The sequence below is a fragment of the Ovis canadensis genome, chromosome 13, assembly GCF_042477335.2.
Source record: "Ovis canadensis isolate MfBH-ARS-UI-01 breed Bighorn chromosome 13, ARS-UI_OviCan_v2, whole genome shotgun sequence".
NCBI lineage: Eukaryota > Metazoa > Chordata > Mammalia > Artiodactyla > Bovidae > Ovis > Ovis canadensis.
The window spans coordinates 92,560,969-92,586,807 of record NC_091257.1 but is presented as its reverse complement, the minus strand read 5'-3'; the positions used below and the strand labels follow the sequence as shown (position 1 = coordinate 92,586,807).

Here is a 25,839-nt window from a genome sequence, read left to right as displayed (position 1 = left end):
TGTGTCGTCCTGTCGAGCAGTAACTGAAGAAGTAAGGGAAGATGAGACGGCATGAAGTATGGTGCTGGGGGCAGAGCTGCCAGCGAGGGGGCGTGTGGAGCTTGCTGCTAGTGGGCTGTTGGGTTGAGGCCCCGTGGACAGCTAGGAAGAGCATCTGTCTATCTGTCTATATGTACACACACACCTGCCAAGCCATGTATCTGTTTAAAAGCCATGCGTTTGTACTGATGCCTTCAGCACCTCGGCATTCTTCAGCCTTCCCTGCTGTGTGTTTTTATTTATTTGGCTGCTTTGGGTCGTGCAGGATCTTTCACTGTGTCGTTTGGACTCTGGTGAGAGCTGTTGTGGGCTTAGTTGCTCCCGAGCCTGTGGGGTCTTAGTTCCCCAATCAGGGATTGAACCTGTGTCCCCTACATGGCAAGTTGGAGTCTTAACCACTACACTGCCAGGTAAGTCCCTTGGCTGATTTTTCAACTGTGTATTGCCTCCAGCTGCCAAAGTCTTGCGCAGGAAATGGCCTAAGGTTTTTTCTGTGCATGTCCCCCGGCCCAGGTCCTGTATGCCGAGCATATGCTCACTGGGTGGACTCAGAACGCGTACGTGAAAACGCTTCTCTGGATTGTAATCGTAATTTTGTCAACCGGCTCCTTGGATTCATGGACAAGGATAATGTAAACCAGGCTGAATCCAGCTAAGAAACCTGGGAATGCTCACTTTCCACAGCCCAGGGACCGTGACTTCCAGAATGGTGGATGGCTAAGGGGGGGTTAGGTCTAGACTGTGTTGGCAGCCAGTTAAGCGTGCCCGAGATCCCCAACGCCAGAGTGGGCCCAGATCCGGCCCGGTTCTCTCTGCAGTGGTTTGTCATCGCTCCCCTCAGCCAGGCAGCATCTTTCCGAGGCCCTGGTTGAGGGACAGCCCGGGAGATGGTGGTTCTGTGTGGCCGAGTCTTCTGTGCTGTGAAGAGTGCCTGTAACTAGATGACCTTGTGAAGGACCCAGATGTTTTAATGGGTGGACGCTGACCCGGAAGCAGCTCCCCAGTGTGCAGGGCTGGTACTGCTTAGTCAGCACCTTCCGCTGTTCCTGCAGCCCAGGCTCTGATGCTGTTTCGTGGAGTGCCCCCCTCTCCGGGGCCGAGGCATCGGCCGATTCCCTACTGGACTCCCAGAGCCTTCCTGCCACCTCCCAGGCGCTCCCTCATTCTGTCCTCCTGTCACGCGCTCACGGCTCTCCTCAGGGACGCAGACCCTTGTCTACTTCTGAGCCTCTCCCAAGAAACGGCCCTGAAAGCAATAGTTCCCGTCTGTCTCAGCTCAGTGGGAGGGGATGGGTGACTTCTGGAAGAGGCCCCGAGGCCTGCAGCTATGTCAGCCACAGCCACGGTGTCTGCTGCCCTTTATGCAAAACTGAAGCTGATCATTCCATGTCTTTGAGGTACGATCCCTTCTCCCTTTCGAGCCCATAAGACGTTGAGACTCTGACCGTGTTCACAGCTTTTGTCGTGCCCACTTGTCTCCAATTCACTTCTACTTTACTTCATCCAGTCCTTGTTCAGCTGCTTGAGCGTGAGCAGCCGCTCCCCGGGGAGACTGTTGCGAGGCTGCTGGGTGCCATTCTCAGAGGTTCTGTCGCAGTAGGAGGCCTGGGTTTGAGAAGCGTTTCTAATAAGGTGCTAGATAATGTACAGGTACTTCTGGAACTGGTGTCCTGAGCAGCAAGACCATGATGACCTTGCTAGTGATTTTTATCCTGATACAAAACACGACTCTAAACGATAGATGATTCTTGGATGGCACCCCCAAATGCCGCGAATTATGGCGAGACGTGGTACCTTTGACTAAAAGGACAGATGGCTTTGGCTTCACTGTTGTGGGCTCCGCAGGCCACTGCCCTGGCCCGTCTGTCCCTGGGACTGGAGGCAGTGTTCTCAGCTGCCTGTTGGGATGGGGGCTTGGAAGGCTCAGCCGGCAGCAGTTGGCTTCGTTTGTCCTCCGCAAGCCCTCACCCCTGGCTTCTTGTTGGGAAGGTTTCTCTGCAGGGACCTCTTCCAGCCTGAGACCTAGAGTCCTGACAGTGGGGTTGGCCTCAGCTCAGCCATGGCTCAGAGTGGGACTGTCGGCCTTCCAAGGACACCCTCCTCTGTTTTGAGTGGCGGGACCTGGTGGGAGCTAGGTTCCTCCCCGCTGCTCTGGGGACCCTTTAGGATCCTTAGGGGACATCTCCTGAGAAACCCAGTTTCCTGGAGCAGCATTTCCCTCTCTAGACTCCAAAAGGTTGACTCTCAACTGCTTCCCCACCTCTTCAGTCCTCCCTTTCGCCTCAGGTCTGGGCAGCTTTTCCCTGACCTGTCTAGTGGCTGCTCTGCTCCTCCTCCCATGTTATCACATTTTGCTCTCACATCATCCACTTTGAGGGAGAAAGTGGACTTTTCTAACTTTTAAAGAAGTCTCATATCACACAGCAACCCCCGAGAAGGGTGGCTGGATGAGGGCGGCAGCCTGCCCAGGGGCAGCGTGTCCGTCTGTTACCTCATTCTTAGCTCAGAGAGGATCCACAGGAAACTGCCTCGTACATTCCTTTCACTGGATTCCAATACTCCTACCAAGAATGCGCCAGGGGGGACCCAAAGCTGAATCTTGCCTTGTCGCACATGGAGGTCATGTTTCTGAACCAAGAAGCAGAGAGCAAGGAATAATCAACAACTGGGCTGCAGCACCAACACTCAGGTTTCTGAAATGGAGTAAAAGATCACAATCCAAGACTGGGGAGACCGCCAACAACATTCCTGGTGTTTGCCTTGCAGTCACACCCGTATTAACAGATTGCACGTGTGCTAAGAGGCTTCAGTCGTGTTACTCTTTGTGACCCCATGGATGTAGCCCACCAGGCTCCTCTGTCCATGGGATTCTGCAGGCAAGAATCCTGGGGTGGGTTGTCATGCCCGCCAGGGCATCTTCCCAACCCAGGTCTCCCACGCTGCAGGCAGATTCTTTACCAGCTGAGCCAGACGCCCTATTTATTATTAGACTTTTACAGCTAATATTATGTATATTTATGCAGCTAATATTCTGACTGAATGCCAGATTCATTGTGCCCCACAAATAACGAAGTAATGCCCAGTGTGGGTAGGGATATGTGACAGAAATTGGCACAACCTTTCCCACGGGATAACTGGCCCAGTAATTCCACCTTAAGGAAAAAGAGAGGAAGATTGGCCTAAAAGGTTGTCTACTGCAAGATTTATAAAAATTCTACATACCTAACAATGATTGTATAACTTGGTATTGATATATCCACATGATGAAACTATATAACCACTGAAAATTACATTTGCCAAGTAAATGTTTTAAATGGTAAAAGGTTTTTCTAAAAAGCATATAAAATTTTCTTTACAGAATGATCTAAACTTTGCTTAGAAAGAGAATAAAAATGCTTGAAGGTAAGAATGTGAATGATTTTTAATTGTTAAAATATTTTCCTGTATTTGCTACAAGGAAAACATTTATAAAAGAGAAAGATACAGTCAAGCAGCAGGGAGAATCAGTGGGTCCAGCAAGAGACTGACGAAGAACTCTGCAGCGGCAATGGCCCCTGTGTCTAGAACCGTCCTGAGAGAGGGCCCTGCCTAGGCCCCAAAGTATGACAGCCCTTCATACAGAGAGCTGGCCCCACCAAGGAACGGCCACTAAGACATCTTGAAAACACACCACAGCAACTCCCCTCCCGTCTTTTAACTCTATAAGATATAAAAACTGTCTTGGACGCAGTAGGAAATCTCAATTTTAAACATTAAAAAAAAAATTTTAACAAAATATTCATGAATTATGCTAGAGTAAAAGAATGCAAGTAACCAGCCTTCCTGTTCAGAAACTATTTTAAGAGGTGCAGTTACAAAGTGAAATGGTTTCTCATTCGTTTTAACCGAAGAAGGAAAAAATTCAGAACTTGAACTCAAAAGACTGATGAGGACGCTGAGACCAGGGTTCTCCAGAACAGTGCCTGCCTGCCCCCACTCAGCTGTTACCCAGCAGCTTTAGCGAGCTCAGAACCAGAGCTCCGCCAAGCGCCAAAGCAGCACCAACTCTGCCATTCCAGATGTTTCACCTGTATTAGGTCATGTTCATAGTTTAAAAAAGATCTCAGTGCTATCTCAATATTCATCTGCCAGTGACGACTTAAGCCACAGTAAATATGATTTAATGCTTCCATTACTATTCAAATCAAAAACAATCATTAGGTTGGTAGGTACAAGTACACTAGGTTAAACTGGAAACCTCTCAAGCAACAGAACAAAACCAACGTGAAGAAAATAAAGCATTCAAGTCAGGTGGGAAAAAAAACCCACATAATCTGTACAGAATCAGATTCTGGTCTCACTGCACTAAACAGACAGTCCCCACATCCTTTGTAAAAACTGCCTCCTCACGTCGATAGTCTGATTCTTTATTCTCTAAAGACAGAGGCCACGGAACCCTGGATTCGGTCCAGGGAAGAGCCGGGCTGGCAGCCTTTGCCAAGATGGATGCCAGGGTTCAAAAAGTTCCAAGGAGCCTCTGATCTGCAGAGAAGCCACTGGAACAGCAGCAAACAGCCGCAGCACCTAGCGCAGCCCCAACAGCCTGTGAAGCCAGGCTGGGCATGTCTTCCCAACTCAGAGGAAACCATTTCCCACAGTTCACGTTGCCACCCAGGAACTGGGCTGAGAGTTCTCACACACAAACCGCAAACCTGCAGTGATGGTTCCCTTTCCCTTATTAAAAAAAAGACTAGGTAATCTGAATTTGAATTGTTTAGAAATTAGGATTTTATGGAGTCCAGGAGAGGGAAAACGTAAAGAAAATTCATTATAAAAATATCAGCACCAAAAACCTGTCCTTAAGATGTTCTTAGATACATATTTTAGGGCTTTTTATTGCTCATTACAGATTTAAAACTATGAAATGTGCATTTCTTGGCAAGTTACACAAGTGATTTCTTTGCTTATTCACATTTCCAGTAAAAGCTTAAGGAAACGGACAAAAACACAGGACAGGGGAAATACAAATGGCAACAGCCTTGAAACAAAAGGACTTAGTAACAGAGGAAACGTCTCCACAGTCAATGTCCGTCAAAACAGTGCAAATGCTCGGATCAATGTCATACGCTAAGCTAATAGTAATACTTGTCTTTGTAGCTGCAAACTGAAAGTCACTCACTTATATGATCACACAAACTAATTTGCTCAAGGTTCAGCTTAAAACAACATTTAATAGACAAGTTCAAAAAGACACGTTTTGTTTTAATGCAGCTGTGCTCAGATGTCTACATGATGTCCTCAGAAACCATTCTGGACTAAGCCAATTCAAAAAAGGCAGTTCAAAGCAGCGTCACACTAGCCGCCTGAAGGTATCCCTGGAGATACTGGAGCGCTTCCGCGTTGAGGCTGGTGCTCACCATGGAGGGCACCTACAGATGGGAAACAGATGACAGATCTGAAATGTGGACCCACAGGAATCACTCTTTTACTGTTCAGTGTGATGGTGGTGTTATGGTTGCTTAAACCAAGTCCGTTGGTTACTGATGCCTAATGAAGTACTCATGGTGAAATACATGATGCCTAAGGCTTGCTCTCAAATTACTTAGTGAAGGTCTGTAATAAATGAGTATTTATTACAGTTTCTAAGTTATGTTCTAAATTTTCCACAATAAAACAATCAAAAATATAGATTTTCTGACAAAATTTGTAAGATTGTTTCTGGCTAATGCAATATAAAGCCATTATTAGATTTACTCTATGGTCTGTTATTTCTGAATAGGTTGCACTTAAAAACATTAATGCCTCCATTTTAAAAATGGAAGGGTTATTTCATTCTGGGAAATAAATACATTTCTAGTCAAGGGATTTATCCTCCACTTTGTCTTTACTCCGAAGTCATCTGCACATCATTATAAAGAAAACACAGAGCCTATCACTTAAGAGACCTGACTGCAAGTGCCTGCGGCTGACTGTGCTGGAAGGAAGACAGGTGCCTGAGCGGCTGCCCTCAGCGCCACCCCACGGGGGCCTGTGAACCGAGTAGAGCGATTCAGAGGTTAGAGTTGTCCAAGGTGACAAAGACACGCACCCTTCCTGGACAGGCAGTGGACAGCTTGTGCAGCGACTGTGCCAGGTGGATTTTGGGGTTGTTCACCATCTGACCGACAGGGTCGTGCTCCTTTTTCCCAGCAAATGCCAACTGTGAGAAGGCAGTCTGGTATCCTGGGGTATCTTCTATATCAATAAAATGTTCTTCATCAGGGATGGTATCATCCTCGGGTAACTCGAATAGGCCAATCAGAGACTGTAATAAAGGAGTCCTGGATTGGAAGATGACAAGATTTAAGTAACCTCTTGGAAGATTTAAGTTATTAATAAAGGAGCAATGTCTTCAGAGACATAAAACTATAGACTCGTGGTCTCAGGAGGAGGAAGGGATCCTTGCGATTAAGATGGACACCAGGGATTTTGTCTAACTGGAAAGCGTTCTTCAATTCTTTGGGCCACAGCATGCCGATGTGCTTTGCCCAGAACTCTCAGTGCTGGCTGTTGTGACCCAGGCTAGTTAGAAGGCCATGTGTGTGAAGTCAAATTGAGATTCAATGGTTTTAAGTTAGAAGAAATAAGCTTCAAGTTGTCAGATCATTTGATGGAAGAGGCTGCCTGACTGAAACCATAAGGGTGAGGCAAGAGGTCAAGAAAAGCTAGGTCGTCATGGAGCCAGACATCAAGCACGCATGTAAGATCTTCTGCCTCATCAGTTTCTCCTTTTAAAGACTTAAGCCAATTTAATGGAGTGAGTGTGTGAAAGCCTTAGAGGTCACCTGACCAGGGACTCTCAGCAGTCTCTCTAAGGGGTCCATGAATTTCCCCCCCAAACTTCCCTGGTGGTCCAGTGGTTAACTCTGTGCTTCCGCCGCAGGGGGCACAATTTTGATCGCTGGTTGGGGGAGCTAGGATCTTACATGCTGCTAAGCATGGCCAAAAGAAATAAAAATAATCAGGAAACAAAATCTTTCTAGGCCCAGAAGAATCCACAAGTCATGTCTTGGATTTGATGGTAGCTACAGAGGCAGCTGAGGTCAAAACCCAATTCTCTTGGCCCCCAAGAGAATAAGCTTTGTTAATTTTGTCATCATAGGGGAAGGAAACTGTAATTTCCCCAAACTTCAGAATGGAGTACTTACCACAGTTTGGTGTACTCTGTGTCCATCATTGGGGGACATTCTGTTAGTAATTTGGTTATCCCAACAGCACAAATCTTTTTCTCTACATTTCCAGATACTTTCTGAATTTCAGGAATAATGATTTTTTCCAAAACCATTCCAAACATTCTGTTATTCAAAGCAAAATAAATTCACTCAATATTTAATTACAGTAGTCTAACTTATTTACACTCAGTGACTCCTTAGGAATATAATAAAATACAAAAAAAGGCTCCTAATTTTGGTCAACAGAAAGGAAGAGACCTAAAAAAATCAAACCGCTACTCTGACCAACTGCCACCATCCTTTGTGAACACTGCACCGTAAGCTCAAGGGGATTCTCTAGGGCCATTTTTTGGTCTTGCATGTTTTTTTAATTACTCAAGAGATCTTTAAAAAACTAACAGAGCACAGATAAGAAAAGAGAATCACGATCACGTCACCATCCAGCAATAACCAGTTTTAACATTTTTGGATTATAAACTTTCCAACTTTCTATGCTTACATACCTCTAAGTATGTGAATGTTAAATGCTGTTGCAAACATCCTGGAATTAAAGTTTTCTGTAATTCTGCATGGTATACAATTCTTAAGTTTATACTTCTGTTATTAAGAATTTATCTTATTAAATTCTTTGAAGTGGAAATGGTAAATATCAAGGCACGTGGACATTCTGATCTCCGGACAAGTATTTTTTGCTCTGTGGAAAGACCATGCTAATTTAGGTGCCATGAGCACCGAGTCAAACTGCTCCTTTCTTCATGACTTCCTATAGCTAGAAAACATATTTTCTGGTACTTCTTAGGTTAATTCACTTTTCACATTTCAATCCATCAGGAATTATTTTTGATTTACTACAGATATCTGTAAGGTTTTTCTCTAAGAAGTTATTTTCTATCATTACTGCCTTCCTTTCCTAGTAAATGGGTAATGCTGCTTAACTGTATTCTTAATGCATATATACTAAGTCAAGAGCAAAATTTCACTGATCCAAACTATTCGCACTTGAAAAACCACTGTTGGCCTTAACAGAGAGAGGCCCTGGAGACATGCCAGACATCTGACACAACGTAGAGCCCTGGCTGCAAAGAACACGGCGGGTAGGGGCAGGGGCCTTTAGGAATTAGAAAAATGTTTGCAGGTATTTTCTTCTTTACAGCCCACCGGCCCCCCTGCAAGAATATTTTGGAAACCACAAAGATACTATCACTGCATCAAGAACTATACAGTCATCTATGAAACAGAGACTGAGAGGTCAGATGCTTCGTTTTTAAAAACAGGATGATAAATAATAAAAGCAGACTTACTTTGGTTGTATACCATCAAATATTTCCTGCAGTGCTAGCGCCCCGTATTTTATACAGTACAAATTAATGAAGACTAAGAAACCTGTCAAAAGGAGATACAGAGTATCAATACAGAGGACTGCATTAAATAAGCAATCCAGTCAAACAGTTTGGCATCATTCCTGGCCTTTTAATACAACTTCGCATTAGTTGCTCAGGCATGTCTGACTCTGTGCAACCCCATGGACTGTAGCCCACCAGGCTTCTCTGTCCATGGATTTCCCTGGCAAGAATACTGCTGTGGATTGCCATTTCCTTCTTCAGGGGATCTTCCTTATCCAGGGTTGAACCCACACCTCCTGCATTTGCAGGTGGATTCTTCACCATCTGAGCCACCAGGGACAAAAGGTTTACATATGGTCTCTCTCTGATTTATATTTCTTTATGATTTTTCTATTAAAAATATTTTGATGTTTAAACTTACAAACTAACTTTTGGAGCATAGTATATTGAAAATGACTTAGTTTAGAGAACAGAAGCATCTTAAAATATTTTATATATAAAATTTATAAATGATTAAAAAATTTCTGTAGGAAAACTCAAATGACTTTACTTACTCTTGATAAACTTTGTTGTTTTGGAATTCTGAAGTCTTTGGAATAGAAGAATGAAGATTTGCTTTCTGTATTGGTCAACTGACTCACTAAAGAATTGAAGAAAAAAGCAACAAAATAAATCCAGCATTTTTCTGAGTCCTGAACAGAATCTTCAATTAAATGTACAATGAAGCTGCATTCATACTCACGGGGGCATGTGCTCTATTATACTATTTAGAAGATAAAAACCTTGGTGGTCATTGGCTTTGGATGCAATCAGCTTCTGGAAGACACCTAGTAACCCAGGCTACAACAAATTAGATTAAATACTAATTAAAGAGGCAAGGATTAATTATTCTGAAAGTAAAACAGGTGATCTATTTTGGAAAAGAGTGCATACTGTAATCATCTAAATAGCATTTTCTCCGTTTGTCTTCTGAAGTGTGGGGCGGGGGGGGGGGGGGGGGGAATCCCGAATAATAAGCCCGCAATGTTAAGTTTCTAGCAGAGATAAGTAACTAAAGGATACCCAGTTCCAATAAAATGTAAGTTAACATTTTCTACTAATCAATTCCCTTTATAGTAAGTTCATTTTAAGATATTTTTAGAAAATTAAAAAGAATCTGCCATCTCTAGTTTCTCAGTTATCTTAAAAATTAGTTATATCAAAATAAATCTGACTCACAATTTTGTCAGCTGCAGCACTTGCTATTGTATTTGAACCTCGTTCTAAGAATGCCTGGAGAAGCCTCACTAGAGCAGGAATATTTCCTGTTCTTTCCCAAAGCACTGGCTGAAGGAGATGAGGAAATAAGGCCATGTAGGATGACGGGATGTCATTTTTGTGTGTTTCCAGAAGCAAAGACATCACTTGAAAGACATACGGAATAAATTCTGTTGATAGAAGTAAAAACAGAGCTTTCAGCTTCAGAATTAATGGCTCTGACACAAAAGATACATATCTCTTAGGCAAATTGCATTTTATAATCACTTGAACAATTTTTAATCAACCAGAAAGAAAATAACTTTCTTTACTTACCTTGTACATCATTTTGTAAAATTTCAGTAAACACCAGAAACAAAGCCTCCTCAAAATTTACAACAGCAGCAGGGTTAGATTTGCAAGTTATTCTTATGGATAAACATATTGCCTCAAACATATAGTGATTAAAGTGAGGTTTGCTTGGGTTCTGAAATTTAAAAAAGAAAAAGCTTATGTCTAATAATCTAATTCACTACCTAAAACACATTTAACCTTACTGAAAACACTATTAAGAAAAAAAACACCAATTATACGAAAAAGCCTAGATGTTCAAATTTTATAGTGACTTGAAAATTCAGAAAATGAAATAGTAATACTAATGCCGGTTTGGACTTTATTTTTAATGGGCAAACGTCTACTTATGAAAAATACTTCGGAGGCACCGGAAGGTGACTGCATGAACCTCAGCTCCCAGTGTTTATAAGGAGCTTTTTCACGCCTGAGTGCTCCCCAGAGCCGTCACTGTAACAGTGACAGAGGAGACGGACGTGTGGAGCCTCAGGCCAATCTCAACTTCTGCAGGCCTCACTATGCCTACACCTGCAGTAGCAATCCCTCAGACCAGCGGCTTTCAATTTTCTCTTTCAACCACAATCCTTTGAAGGGCACCATATAAAGTTGATGAGCTGAAGATGAGCGTGACAGGGCCAGGTCAAAGTGGAGAGACCTTATTCCTCTTTTCTTTCAATTCCCCAAAATCCAAGTAGGCCCTAGAGGCTTACCCGGGATTCAGTGGAAAAATGACCACTATTCTCAAAGTCTCCCTAATACTTCCTAGGACTTCATCTCCTTTTAATAGAATAATTAACAATAACACATGAATTTTATTGGCTTTAAACCAATTTTTCTTTTCTAAAACTTGGTATTAATATTTAAATATGGATCAAAATATCTGTAAAATTTTTCATCAAAGGAGTGAACTTTATTTTTGGGGAAATGAGTCAGAAAGAAGAGACAAAAAAGGACATTAATCTGAATAGCCTCTTTTGTGTCCATATGGGGCAAAGCCTACTTCTTCCATCTAAGATTATTTCAGATTGTTTGTACTTTCTCAATTCTCTTCAATGAACATGTTACTTTTTAAAGTGAGAATAAAACATTTTAAAGTTTCTGAGCTTACACTTAAAGGTGACTGCTGCAATGTCTCCAATCTATGTCACACCCCACACTTTCAGAATCATATATTAACTGCCGGTCAGGAAGAATTCATAGATCTTTCCCTGTCCGACTGATTGCCAAGGAGTTCTGAGGCTCAAACAGTTTGAAGCATTTAGGTTAAAAAGCAACCACACTTTCAACACTGGCTCTGTTACCTTACTAACAGCTAATAGCTTCTGTGTGAGCTGAGTGATGAGAGTAGGGATGTAGGGGATTATGGCTTCCTGTAGGAGGGAAAAGCTTCTCATGATAGCTGTAAAATACAAGAAGAGCAGAAACAAACAGTTTAGTTAAGCCTCAGAATAACACTTGTTAGGGGGAGAAAAAAGTCTTCTGATTCATAAAATAAAATATTAAGACTCTGAAACAACCCTCAGATAGCTCTCTACATTTAAAAATAATCTAAAATTTCCCTTCCTTTTAAAATCAGGCAACACAATTTATGTATTTATGTTATTTCCAGAAGGCTTAAGGAACAGTAAGAAATAATGAAGTGACTAAAGAGGCAGGTAAAGCAGAGGTGAGTGAAGCAGGAGATGGACACAGAGAGCAGCAGGGGAAGGGAGTTTCTTCCATCAGCAACCAGGGGCATGGAGTTTTGCCTAGAGTCTACTGGAAATATCACAGCCCACCACAAGCTGAAACATAAGGCCACCTGCCCATCTTCCCACAAGAGACTAGGAGCCTGAGAAAAATCCAGAAATACTCATCAAGCAATAGAGGGCCCATGTTGTGAAATTAACTGTTCATTAACAGACACCCAAAACACAATGGGCAGCGGAGATAAATACATTATTAGGCTAAAACTATATGGTGGCTGTTTCTACACAAATGGAATAGACATTTACTAAGCAGAGCATCTACGATATGCCAGGTGCACAGAACAGAAAGTTATCCTCTTTCCTCCTAAACTTTGCTGTGATGCCAAAGGCTCGCCCTCCAAGTAGCTAAGCACTCCCTATCCTGCAGCTCAGCTTAGACACCACTTGCTAGAAAGCCGAGGTTACAGGATGGGTCAGCGTCCCTCCACTGGGCTGCCACAGAATCCCTGCGTTCACTCATGCAACAGTCTTTACCGGGAAGCTGGTACATGCTACATACATGCTCCTGCACACCCTAGCAACACAGCAATGAAGACCACGGACCAGTCGGCTGCCTCAAAAAATGGCCATTAAACAACAGTAGTTACACATCACTGTAGGGAGAAATACAGTGCTGAAAACACAAATACACCTAGATACACACTTACAAACAGAAACACATGCACACCCACCCATGCATCCACCTAAGGGTTCTGACCGGCCAAGCCAGAGGCACTGGGAACAGTTTCTTTGACAAGCATTTCCTGCTGCTGCTGCTGCTCAGTTGCTTCAGTCCTGTCTAACTCTGTGTGACCCTAGGGACAGTAGCCCACCAGGCTCCTCTGTCCACGGGATTCCCTGGGCCAAGAATCCTGGAATGGGTTGCCATTTCCTTCTCCAAAGCATTTCCTATGTGTCATATAAACTGTGCTGGACCCTTGGAATGTCCCAGAACTGATGCCTACAGCTAGCTCCTACTTCCTCGGCAGTGGTGTCTATGAAGGCAGATCTGTGTGGGGTCCATAAGACACACCCAGGTTTCACACCCAGACCTAGCAGAGCATGCTGTCAATAAATGTAGTCCCAGCTCATCTCTGCCCTCGAGAATGTCAGTCAAGGAAAAGAAAAAAGGAGCTTGATACCTTTTCTTTAATAAGAGGAGTTCCGTATCAAGTTAGGGTAAAACTTTCTCTTCAAACATTGTTAATAGTATTTTTCATTTAAAAATATCTAAACCTATCAAATTCTCAATATAACCTGAACTACAACTCAGTGTTGACCACCCCTGCAGTCTACGAAATTAGATACTTAAAGAGTCTGTATACCAGGGAAATGGCCTACCTTTCATAATATATTCATTTTCTGAAGAGCCAGGAAGTGTGAGAGCTTTGAAAAGGTTTGTTAGCAGAATCTCAACAAACGGTGCGATTTCTGCAGCTGTAAAGCTATAGATGAAAAAAGAGCTTTCAGTCACCACCAACTCTTGAGTGTCACTCTGGAATACCCTTGGCAACTACTAAATCACACTTCTTGGCATAAAGCGAGCCATCTCCCACCACAGACAATTGGTACACAGCTTAGGAAAAGATTTCTTTTACATATGCTCACGTTAAGTTCCTCAGAAGCCATGTCTGAGACCAAACACGATTAAACAAACCCCAAACCAGGCAAACCCAACACTGTCTAAACTGCTGAGGTCGTAACTAGTTTACACCTGTCAAATAGTTCCTGTTGAGAATGGAACTTGGGCCCTCAATCATCTAGCTTTCCAGGAGGCGGAGGAAGTTCAGAACTCTTTTCTGCATAAATTCTGAGCCTGAAGACAGTACTGTCTTAACTCACCTCAAAGGATAACCTTTTAACCCTTAACTAGCCACTGAGTGTATCTGGACTTAAGTCCTTGAAGAAAAGAACCCAGAATGCTTTCCATCTCAGTTTTCAAGAAATAACACTGTTGAAGAAAGGCCTGAAAGGCATGCAGACCATCCACCCCCCCTTCTTTTTATCCTTGGAATAGGCCTCAAGAGCCACTACCTTGAACCCCAGAGAACTACTTTCACTCAGCTGTCTCTTGTCTCAGCACTAAGTAAGATGACAAGAACAGCCAGGTCAAAGGGCTACTACCCAGTATTCCCTCAACCAAGGCCTACTTCTGAGATGCCTTCTGAATAACCATTTTACTTTTCATCTCATCGACATCATGGACATTGTAACTTACCACATTTCTCTCTTTGCCTTGGCTGCTAGAGGATTCCACATAAAATTCCTGACTTTCTTTACTATACAGGATCCTAGAACAGACCTCTCTTTATTAGCCTCACACCCAGTTCTTCTCCTTTGCTCCAATCTCCTCCACTTACCTTCACTGTCATAACATAGCTACTCTGGCGTGCAGTCTCAAACCCTTTCCGAATGAGACACAGTATAAATGACATACTCACATTTACTTTTCTAACTTCTAATGAAATTACGACTACACTGAGCTATCTCTAACCAGTACCGATGGTCTACAGCCCAAGATGAAAAAACATACACATCAAATACTTACAGAGTGGCGCTGTTAGGCCCTCTCATAGTAAACAGTCTCTCAAGAGCATGTGCTGCGTAAGTATGAACAACAATGCTTTCGGCCTGAAGATGACTGATTAAGAGGGGAATAGAGACTAGCAGATGCTCTTTTGGTACCTGAAAAACACAACAACACATACGCCATAACTTACTGACCATCTCTGAGTAAAAGCCAACTGGAAGAGAGTGCTTTGCTGGCTCTAAAAAGTTAGAACCTAATTTTAGAGATTAGTTAGAATCTGATTCTAATTTCTAGCAACTATTATAATGGAGATGAGATGATATGATACGGGTGAGAAATCAAAACTTCTTCCTCCACACAATGGTTCAACTCACATTCACTTTTCCAACCAACTCTCTAGCTCTGAGCATGAAACTATGACCTTAGGGTGAAAAAAACTCATGGAGTAGCAGCCTGATTTACCTGCTCTTAGGAACTGTACTTCCCACTAGGAAGTTTCTTAGAAAAACCACTCAAGCTCTTTGTGCCTCACTTTCTCTTCTTTAAAAAACAAAGTGGAGCGGGGAGGCATAAACATAAGCATACTACTCTTCACTAAAAACTTCTAAAAGTTGAGAATATCTAAGATCCCACAAGCCATGTGGTGCAGCCAAAAAAGAAAAAATGGAGAAAAATGGTGTTCAGCATACTCTCTTCTGTGTAGGAGAGCGGGAAATATAGAAACAGATATAGGACAATTTTAGGTTATATTTTCAAAATTAAGTAATGGAAACATAAACCAAAATTCAGTGAAAAACAGTTACCTTCAGGAAGAGAGAAGGAACAGGGAGGAAAGCTAGACCTTTCTGAATGTACCTCGCCTGACTCTGGAGGCATGGACAGTAATCTTTCTCAGGCCTTCCGCCAAAAAACAAAACCCCACAAAGTAGGAAGCTAATTATTTATCAAGTTAGTGGCAAAAATGCAGAATAATTCCAAGTTGTTTTAAACAGTTATTTCTTGACTATCCATCCAATAGGATAATATGCTAAGGATATAAGATACACAAAGAGATCAAATGGCACTCAGCACTATTCCTTTGGTGATAATATCGGTTTTACTTATTTCCCAGCTCTCTTCATGAAAAAGCCTAGAATCAGTTTCCCCAGCATCTAGATTATGGTCTCTAAATAACATTTCCCACCTTTAAGGGCAGGAAACTCAGGTCTGGGACAGGAAATATACAAGATGAACCTGAAATATTGTCATATACGAAAGAAAAGAAGCTGCTAAAAAGTTACTAAATTTGTGTCAAGAAGACACAGGAAAGGACATATGTATACCTATGGGTGATTTATGTTGATGTACAGCAAAAACCAACACAATACTATAAAGCAATTATCCTCCAATTAAAAAAAAAAGAAGAAGAAGAAGAAACGAAACCCTACATAATGGGGCCCCTACTGGCCAAAGATGACACCAGAGAGCCAACAAATAAATTCCACTTGTCTTCTGGAGGCTGGTGAGGCACCAAACTCACCACTCTGAACTTATAAAGGGGAAAAACATGGGGAAGGAAATGGCAACCCACTCCAGTATCATTGCCTGGAAAATCTCATGGACAGAGGAACCTGGTGAGCTGCAGTTCATGGGGTCGCAAAGAGGTGGGCATGACTGAGCGACTAACACTTAGAGAACAAAGAAGATCAGCAATTTTGTGTGATTTGCCTTTAGCCTCCTAATGGCTTGGCTGGAATTTAAGATAAGAAAGTTGGATAACATTGAGCAGGGGCAAATTGTTCCTAGGGTTTTCTAAATAGATTTTGTAGTCTTTGTTACTTAAAAGGTGGGGAGGGGACACACAAACATGTATCCCGTTTTCCCCATTCAAATTGGTAATTAATCTATGAGGCAGTAATGTTGGTTGTGCAAAAGAATAAACATATTAAAAACCACACAAGTATACATTTAAAAATGGTGAATTCTATATTAAGATTACCCATATCTCAAAAAATGTGATCATCACTCTTAACCTCACATTAGAAATACAGGGAACAGAGAAACAAGGGTAAATTATACCACCGAGGATGCAATCAGCCAAAGGTAGAATGAGCAACTCTACAAGATAAATGACAGGTTTCTCAAAAAAAAAAAAAAGGGGGGGCGTCGCATAGGAAAGGGGACGAAGGACCCTCTGTTGTAGACTAAGGGGCATGAGACGTATCGACCGTAAGCAATGTGTGAACAGTATTTTTGAGAAACGGAGAAAAATTAATCACAAGGAGATATTGTTAATTTTGTTAGATGTGGAAATCAAATATGACTGCACAGTAGAAGGGAAGAGAAGCTGTTATAGAATAAAGCTCTTAAGAGAACAAGTGGCATGTAACATATAAATGAAAAGCTACTTACTTGATTTCTAAAAATCATAATGTATTTGATGCCATCAGCTTTAAGAACAGGAAATTCATTTACTATTGAAAGAAATAAAAAGTCACAGTTATTTAACTGTTACTCTCAAATCAGTCACAATATTATCAGATTTTAAAAACATGGTTCTGGTAAGCAAATGTCAAGTAATTAAAGCTTAGTTAGTTATATAATGATCTACCACACAACTATTAATTCTGGTAAGTTTATGAATAATTCTATTTTTTTCACCTTTACCTTTAATTTTCACTACAAAGGAACACATATTACTTATATAATTCAACAAAAATTATTTGGGCCACGGGAAATAATGACAGCATCTCTTCCCAGAACTGAAGCTATTCTGAATCAGGAGCAAGCCTCTCCAGATGAGCTTACACGAGCAGTGGGAAGCACGCTGACTAGTGAAAGGGACAGAATATCGGGTGGTTGTCAAAGCTCTTGAAGTGACAGTGACGAGGGAGTTCTCTATGTTATGCCCGCTGTGCAGTGACTGTAAGTCTCCACAACTTTACATCTGTCTGTCTGTCTTAACATACTTTCATAAACATATGAAAGTATCCTGAGCATCTATTAGTCTCAAGTGTTTTAAACTTACTTCCATTTTTATGAGTTCATTTTTTTTTAAGTTTAATTTTATTTTTGGCCATGTTGTGAGCTCTTAATTCCCTGACCAGGTATTGAACCCAGGACCTCAGCACTGAAGCACAGAGTACCAACCACTTGACCACCAGGAAATTCCCAAGAGTTCTTTTTTTTTTTTTAAATGAGAAGGAAAACAAAAACCAAAGTATGACTTCTAGTGTGAAATTATTAGGATAACAAAGCTGAGTGACAATTCAGTCTCACTTGTTCCTATTTTCCTTCTATATAAGCAACATTTTCTTTAGGGAAAGTTAATTTCACCTGGGCAAGATCAAAGGCAACTGTGTGAAATTTTATCCAACAGAAGTAACTGCAAGGATAGGAGCCACTGTTTTCAGTATCATGAATGATACAGAGCCAAGACAGCATTCATTTGGTAGTTTAAAATACCAGTGCACATAAGAATTACAGGTACACTGTAAGTTGTATTAAAAACATTTCACAAAACTCACCATTAGCTGATTTTAAATCAGGGAGAATGTGATTCACGAAGAATTCAGTCAGGTTTACAAGCTCATTTGCTTGTGTAATCCCATGCTAAAAAACAAATTCGTAACAGTAACATGAACTGCCTGTATAAATCCACCACAATGGAAATTTAGGCAGCTTTAGAAAACCAGGTTAAAGATGGAGATAAATACTTCAAAACATAAACTGCTTACATATAAAATAAGACTGGTTTAACAGATAATAGAGAAACTTCCCTAAATTAAAGAACAGCTAAATGTAAGCTTAGCAAGTCTCCTGTACTGAGTCTCACCTAAAGAAACAAGTGCACCATCTACACTGGGGTCTATGAGAAATGTGTAAGTAATACATCAATGTAAAGTCATTTCTGGAGACTATGAATTCTAATCAGAACATTACCTACCAGAGCAGGCTACATAACCAGAAATACATCCCTTCTTTTTGACTTCTGCGCTAAAGGACAACTATGTTTTGGAAACAAAAATAGACTGAAAAGAGTTACCTTCTGTGTTTGGGCTTTCGATGCCAAAGATGTCACCAGGTAAATGGCTGCGTCTTTGTGTTTCCAGTTGACAGATGGATTTTTGGCATATTCCTGCAGCATGGAATTAACATAACCAGAGAAGATTCCTGTCACGGGTCCCTCAAAAAACTTGCATAATCCTCGAACTAGATCACAAGCAGCCCTGCGTCTAGTATCAATATCTACAAAATCAAAGGGAAATACATCATGGGAGAAAGAAGCAACCACCAACCAACTGGTCAAGTTTTTAAGAAAACAAATTGCCATCTAATAGCTATAAGCAACAAAAAACAATGAAAAAAATTCTCTCCCCACAAACAAAAAATGATAATGAAACTAAAAGATCATAGTATGATAAATACGAATAAGTATATAAACAAAGAGAAGACAAATGATTTAACATCTGATACTTCGATATAGCTCATATAAGGGCTGCTTTTTACCACGCTCAAGTTAAAGAAGGAAAACAGTTCTCCAGAAAAAGACAGCTGAAATGACACTTACCCTGACTCCCTTACTTCCCCGTATCTATCAAAAAAGAGCAAGTTCAACACTGGTTCCTAAGAGACCAACAGATAAAAATCAACATACCAGATCCTTCCAGATCTCTTCTTATGTACTCCTCAGAATTATCTTCAAAGGCTTCTTCATCAGCAGCTGCAAAAGCAAGATGACATTCAGGTCACCTCTTATAAGACACGGCTAGCTTTAGTTGGGTATGCAGAAGAGCACGTGGAACCACCGTGTTTTATAGCAAAGTGTTCTTTCCCAACCAATGATTATTTCACATATTCTTATTAATCGTTCTTAGAGCAGTAAATGCTACCCTGAAAGCTTAGGTAACAGGTAATTTACACAACTGTGAGACAGGCTCACTGTTTTAATGTGAGCGTCCACGGAACTGCACTTTATCACCAACTTTCACAAGTGCTGGAGATCAATATAGGGAGGCCAGCTCTTTATTCTGACAAGTAAAGACATTAAACCACCACCTAACTACTACCATCACCATTATTTCAGAAAAGTCACTTCAACACTGAAACAAGTAGGACAGTATCAGATAAAGATCTGTCCTTTAAATACGGTTTTATGAAAAGGAAAGGAAATAGAACCCCATGTTACACTTTTATTTCCTCATTCTGTTCCAGACTGAATGATCTAATGACTGCTCTTCCTACTCATAAGAAAGACATTCTGTACAAACAGACTCTGAGGACTATTTTAAAGCACGAACTAGGTGGGCTTCAGTTCTGTGTTTAAAAGCTATCAATCACTTCTAGTTTCAAGCCAGCTACACAAAACCAGCTTTGGCCTCGGTTAAATACTAGATCCAATAGAACATAGACTGAATCTGTTACAAAAAGCAGCACAGAGAAGACTTCTTACATTCACACTAACATATTCTTTTTAAAAATGAGCTTTCAATTAATCTCCTGAAAAAGCTTTCCACAATTACCTCTAAATTCCATGTTAGGCACAATAACCTTTTCACAGATACTTGTCAGCGTGTTCTGGTCCTCAAAGAGATTCTTATAGTGAGGTCTCTCACAAACTGAAGCCAGAAACTGAATTGCATTACTTACCAACTGGAATAAAACACAAAAATGAACATATTTAAGAGCAAACTGAACCATTTACTTCATCGGGGAGGGAAGGGATGCCTTAACTGTCTCCACCATCATCTTACCAAGTCATATTTAACCTCTTGACCTGTTGTAACTAGTAAATTCCAGATGGCTGTGACAAAACGAGGCAGGTATCGCTGAAACTCTTCATCGTATTTTTGTGCGTAAAGTGCAGCATTATCACAAATCTGGGATTTTAAGAGCTCCAGTAAGCCTGCTTCCTCTTCATCCTCACATAAGAGAAAACAGAAAACTCAAACATACAACTTCAATGCTACCATAAACATGGAGAGCAGCCAAACTCTTCAAAAATCATAAATTCAAAGTGCTGTAAACACATCTATGCCATTGCAAATTTGTTCACCTGGTCTTTCAAGTAAATAAAATATGAAAATGCTTATTTATTCATCAATGAGAACAGTTATCAAAAGTTTTCAAGTTAAATAAAGCCCTTTCTTCTGGTTACTGAATTACAAAATATTTATGTATTAAACTGAAAATAATATATTCCTTAAAAAATCTGAGTAATAAACATCAATAATATCACACTCCCATTTCTAACATAGTCTTGCTATCTCTCAAAAGGTTCTCATTTTCAAATATATTAAAATGTGTTCTCTTCCCCATAAGTTAATACTATAACATTCTCACAAATAGTAGTTTGCTCCTCTGTCCAGGGGATTTCCCAGGCAAGAGTAATGGAATGGGTTTTCATTTCCTACTCCAGGGGATCATCTTCCTGACCCTGGGATCAAACCCAGGTCTCCTATATTGGCAGGCAGGTTCTTTACTACTGTGCCACCTGAAAGTGAAGTCGCTCAGTCGTGTCCGTCTCTTTGCGACCCCATGGACTGCAGCCTACCAGTCTCCTCAGTCCATGGAATTTTCCAGGCAAGAATACTGCAGTGGGTTCCCATTTCTTTCTCCAGGGGATCTTCCCGACCCAGGGATCAAACCTGGGTCTCCCGCATTGCAGGCAGACGCTCTACCGTCTGAGCCATCAGGGAAGCCCTGTAAAGGCGGAGGGCATGGCCACCCCCTCCAGCGTTCTTGCCTGGAGAATCCCACAGACACAGGAGCCAGGCGGGCTACAGTCCATGGGGTCGCAGAGAGTCGGACGTGACTGAGTGAATAATACTTTCACGTTTACTGTAAAATGTTAAACCACCAACTAAAGCAGGGGTCAATCTGCTGCCTAATTTCTGAAGTACAGTTTTATTAAAACCCAGCTACACTCATTCTTTGTTTTCATTTATACAACTTATAGTATTGCCCATGGCCGCTTTCAACTACAACTGCAGAGCTGAGCACATAGTCCAAAATACCTGGACCTTTATAGGAAAAGTCTGCCAGCCCCACTCACAACCATGACAGTGACTAACAGAATAATCCTTAAGATATATAGCAGCAATCCACAAATACTTTCTGAGCTATATTGTGTGCCAAAGAACTGAAACTGAAAAGAGATAAAAAGTACAGCTCCTCAAAGCATAAGTATCAGGGATGCTACACACAGATGACACACAGTTAAACAGGCAAACAATTCCCTTAAGAGTCCTATGTGAGAAACTTCCTTTAGACTTAAGTGTAAAGACAAGCTTGTTTTCTGAGGGAGTGGTTTCTCCCTAGTGGACTGAAGGAATTATTTTTTAGGAACCCTTTTCTTGGTTGCATCCTCTGCAAATCTCAGGTAAAACGTGCTGTATACCCACAGTAATATTCTCCCTCTGTACACCACTCCCCAAACAGATTTGCATCACCAACTGTAACTTTTATCTGGTGTTGAAGTATTCTTACTATATCACCTTTTACATTTTTTTTGTTTCTTGAGAAAGAGGTAAATCATAAATATAGTAACAAACAAGCAAATGAGTAACACAGAAGAAGTGTTATTATGTTGAAAAGCACTTATTACAAAACCCAGATCAGAAACTTACACCTATTACAAACTTTCAAGTACTCTCTTTCCCATACTGTAGATGACTTTTTCAAGAGAGGCTGTTATTACAAAGGTTTAAGTTTTCTTAGTATCTTCAATGACAAGTGATTTTCTATTTCATAAAATGCTCATAATGTGAATATTCTTGAAGACTTACTTTCAATAATGTAATAAAATGGCCTTACCTATAAATCGTGACTTAAGTCAGTATTACAAGAGTAGTTCTGCATATTATAAATAATCAAATGTGGGACACCCCATATAATCAAATTTTACTTGCATTCTTAGAATTTTTATCTATTAACAATGCAAGAGTAAATAAATTATAAGGAACCACAATGCTAAATGTTCTCAAATAACTTACATTTTTCTGAAGATTAATTAACTATCCTCCCTCCAATATTCTCACAGGTACTCAAATAATTCTTTTAACATTTAAAAATACTGAGATACAACTGACATTTAATATTGTATTTCAAATAACTCTTAGTTTAAAAAAGCCTACTTAGGAAATAAATAGTACTTACATCAGTTTGTAGAAGCTTATTATCTAATGTTAAGAGGGTATGAAAATTGTTCATCCAAGTTTCCATATTATCTTCAAAAAATTCAGGGAGATCCTAAAGAGTAAATGGTGACTTGAGACTTTGGGTTGAAATAATCATTGTATTTCAATAAGCTTTCCCCACGATGGCAAATGTTTTCCACGTGCCTACAGACTCCAGTCCACATTTCTCAGCTATATCAACCAATATCTGCTTTGGCAAGAGTTTGCTGCTCCAGCTGGGTCTGGCAGCTGAGTAAACCATTTTGACTGTCTCCGTAAGCTTTCAATCACAAATGATGCCGCCTGTTTCCTGTCCCAATGTAAAACTACTTATTCCTTTAAGGTCGAACTGGACATGGAACAACAGATTGGTTCCAAATATGAAAAGGAGTACGTCAAGGCTGTATATTGTCACCCTGTTTATTTAACTTATATGCAGAGTACATCATGAGAAACACTGGAGTGGAAGAAACACAGCTGGAATCAAGATTGCTGGGAGAAATATCAGTAACCTCAGATATGCAGATGATACCACCCTTATGGCAGAAAGTGAAGAGGAACTAAAAGCTTCTTCATGAAAGTGAAAGAGGAGAGTGAAAAAGTTGGCTTAAAGCTCAACATTCAGAAAACGAAGATCAAGGCGTCTGGTCCCATCACTTCATGGGAAATAGATGGGGAAACAGTGGAAGCAGTGTCAGACTTTATTTTTGGGGGCTCCAAAATCACTGCAGATGGTGACTGCAGCCATGAAATTAAAAGACGCTTACTCCTTGGAAGGAAAGTTATGACCAACCTAGACAGTATATTCAAAAGCAGAGACATTACTTTGCCGACTAAGGTCCGTCTAGTCAAGGCTGTGGTTTTTCCAGTGGTCATGTATGGATGTGAGAGTTGGACTGTGAAGAAAGCTGAGTGATGAAGAATTGATGCTTTTGAACTGTGGTGTTGGAGAAGACTCTTGAGAGTCCCTTGGACTGCAAGGAGATCCAGCCAGTCCATTCTGAAGGAGATCAGCCCTGGGATTTCTTTGGAAGGAATGATGCTAAAGCTGAAACTCCAGTACTTTGGCCACCTCATGCGAAGAGCTAACTCACTGGAAAAGACTCTGATGCTGGGAGGGATCGGGGGCAGGAGGAGAAGGGGACGACAGAGGATGAGATGGCTGGATGGCATCACGGACTCGATGGATGTGAGTCTGAGTGAACTCCGGGAGTTGGTGATGGACAGGGAGGCCTGGCGTGCTGCGATTCATGGGGTCACAAAGAGTCGGACGGGACTGAGCGACTGAACTGAACTGAAGGCTAAAGACTTTCCTTACACAACACAGTGCTTACCAATACATCTCTTTTCCTTTCTGAATTACTACAATTTTTTTTTAAGATGACAACCAAGTCAGGCTTACTGGCTGATACAGTTACTGATTTCCTATGGCACAGAACTGCCCTCTTAATGAGGAATAATCCCCCAAGGGTAAAGATTATGCCTCCTTCCTACTTAGGCTTACGTGACTAACAAATTATTAAGCACCTCATTCTACCTGACTTCTAAGAAGTAAAATTCAAAGGTGTTAAAAAAAAAAAAAAAACACCTAGTGATATCCTTTAAGAATTTCTCAAACTGCTGTCCAGCTGGACACGGATGAAGGTATGCCACCTTGGGCTATTTGTCTCCTATTCATTCTATCTATTCCTTTTAGGAATGCTGTCCCTACCACTGTGAGGGAGTACTGTTGGGAGGATTAAGCCTGGTACTTGGCTCTGGCTAAAGTTAACGAAAAGGCCACATCCTTCCTCTTAAATCTCAGTATAGGAATCTGTACCAGTAAGACTTCCATCTTGTCCTGAAGCCCCAGCTCTTATTTAAAGTAATGACTCAAGAACAGAAACAATGACTCGAGCCACTACCTCACCAGCCACAGAGTGACCAGGCATTTCCTACTGTAAGACTGTAGCTATGTTTCCTGCGAGACACAGAGGCTCCAGTTCTTACACTTTCCCAAGCCTGCTTCTTCACTGTTTTGTCTCCCAGATAAGCTTCCATTAAAAGCTATAAGCTTTTTTTGGTATTACCTAGCCAGAGGCCTCTAATCAAAACATGGTTCCCCCCAGCGTCAACACCCACTTAAATGAACAAGAGGAAGGCCTGGGATGTGCTATGTCTTCAATAAAATAGAATATAGGATGACACCCCAATAATCATTTAGGATGCGGGGTTTCCCTAACTTATCAGACTAAGAGAATGCTACTTTTCTCTGTGATACATCCACCCACTAGCATGTCTAGGAACTACTATAAAATAGAACATAATTTGTAGATAAAAAGTGGGGGGAATCAGAAACAAAACAACTAATACTTATTCTTTGGGCGGGGGGTGAAATCAGCACTAGCAAAGAAGTCTTTATCAAGTGAAAAACTTTACATTTGACATCAAAGAACAAGAACCAAAACCAAGAAATAAAACAAAACTTACCTGAAAGTTTAAACTGTAGAACAATTTTGAGATTAGGATCAGGGAAGAGAACAGAATCCTCAGAGCAGAAGCATCATTTGCATGGGTGCTGCAGAGTTCAATAGTGGCCTTGGGAAAGAATTTAGGAAGACGGCTTTAGCGTATCGTAAACCTTAGTGGAAAAGCCTTGTACTATGCTGAACCTTTTGGCCAACTCAATATTTATATATCTTCTCCAAAATTTGGCTTTTAAATAGTAGTGTGCACTCATTAATAAGATTTTTGAAAAATACTTTAAAGTATATATTTTTAAACTGTCCACAATAACACTACTGCAAAGTCCAATGCTAATATTTTGGACTAGATCCTTCTATTCTCCTCTGTGTATATATGTAACTATTAAACGTTAAGATAATTAAATGCCTTCATATGTGTTCATTAAATAATTTCCTGCAACCTGGCCTTTAGGTTGTTTGTAACTATTTGTCTTTCTAACTGCAATAAACAAGTTTATCTACAAATCTTTGTGCACACACTTCTAGTTTTCTGAGTTTGAGATTCTAGAACTATATTACCAGTACAGAATGGTATGCTGTGAGTAAGGGTTTTGGAAGCCAGACAGATCTAGATACAACCCAGACTCTTGCTCACAATGAGCATGACTCTGAGTTAAGTTATTTCAGAGCCCCCATCTCCTTATCTGTAATTAGGGCTAATACCTATCTAATATGTATCAAATGAGAAAATATACATAAAAGGTCTTGGTAATTCGTGCACATCTATTATGTAAAACACACACAACAAATGTTGCTAACTATA

General features: G+C 40.9%; 1 protein-coding gene across 1 annotated transcript in view; it reads right to left on the bottom strand.

Annotated features, from left to right (window-relative positions):
• Positions 1 to 4,888: 4,888 nt before the first annotated feature.
• Positions 4,889 to 25,839, bottom strand: part of CSE1L (chromosome segregation 1 like) — a 36,163-nt gene continuing 15,212 nt past the window's right edge. Inside the window, exons 7-25 of the mRNA XM_069548775.1 lie at positions 25,042 to 25,149; positions 22,553 to 22,645; positions 20,149 to 20,316; positions 19,918 to 20,047; positions 19,053 to 19,118; positions 18,441 to 18,643; positions 17,923 to 18,007; positions 16,808 to 16,869; positions 14,435 to 14,571; positions 13,228 to 13,331; positions 11,461 to 11,558; positions 10,145 to 10,295; positions 9,791 to 9,999; positions 9,315 to 9,412; positions 9,127 to 9,212; positions 8,531 to 8,612; positions 7,206 to 7,352; positions 6,107 to 6,338; positions 4,889 to 5,447 (exon numbers count right to left, since the gene is read on the bottom strand). Of these exons, the coding sequence (XP_069404876.1) occupies positions 5,358 to 5,447; positions 6,107 to 6,338; positions 7,206 to 7,352; positions 8,531 to 8,612; positions 9,127 to 9,212; positions 9,315 to 9,412; positions 9,791 to 9,999; positions 10,145 to 10,295; positions 11,461 to 11,558; positions 13,228 to 13,331; positions 14,435 to 14,571; positions 16,808 to 16,869; positions 17,923 to 18,007; positions 18,441 to 18,643; positions 19,053 to 19,118; positions 19,918 to 20,047; positions 20,149 to 20,316; positions 22,553 to 22,645; positions 25,042 to 25,149 (2,349 nt within the window). The 3' untranslated portion in view covers positions 4,889 to 5,357. The remainder of the gene's footprint in view (positions 5,448 to 6,106; positions 6,339 to 7,205; positions 7,353 to 8,530; positions 8,613 to 9,126; positions 9,213 to 9,314; positions 9,413 to 9,790; positions 10,000 to 10,144; positions 10,296 to 11,460; positions 11,559 to 13,227; positions 13,332 to 14,434; positions 14,572 to 16,807; positions 16,870 to 17,922; positions 18,008 to 18,440; positions 18,644 to 19,052; positions 19,119 to 19,917; positions 20,048 to 20,148; positions 20,317 to 22,552; positions 22,646 to 25,041; positions 25,150 to 25,839) is intronic.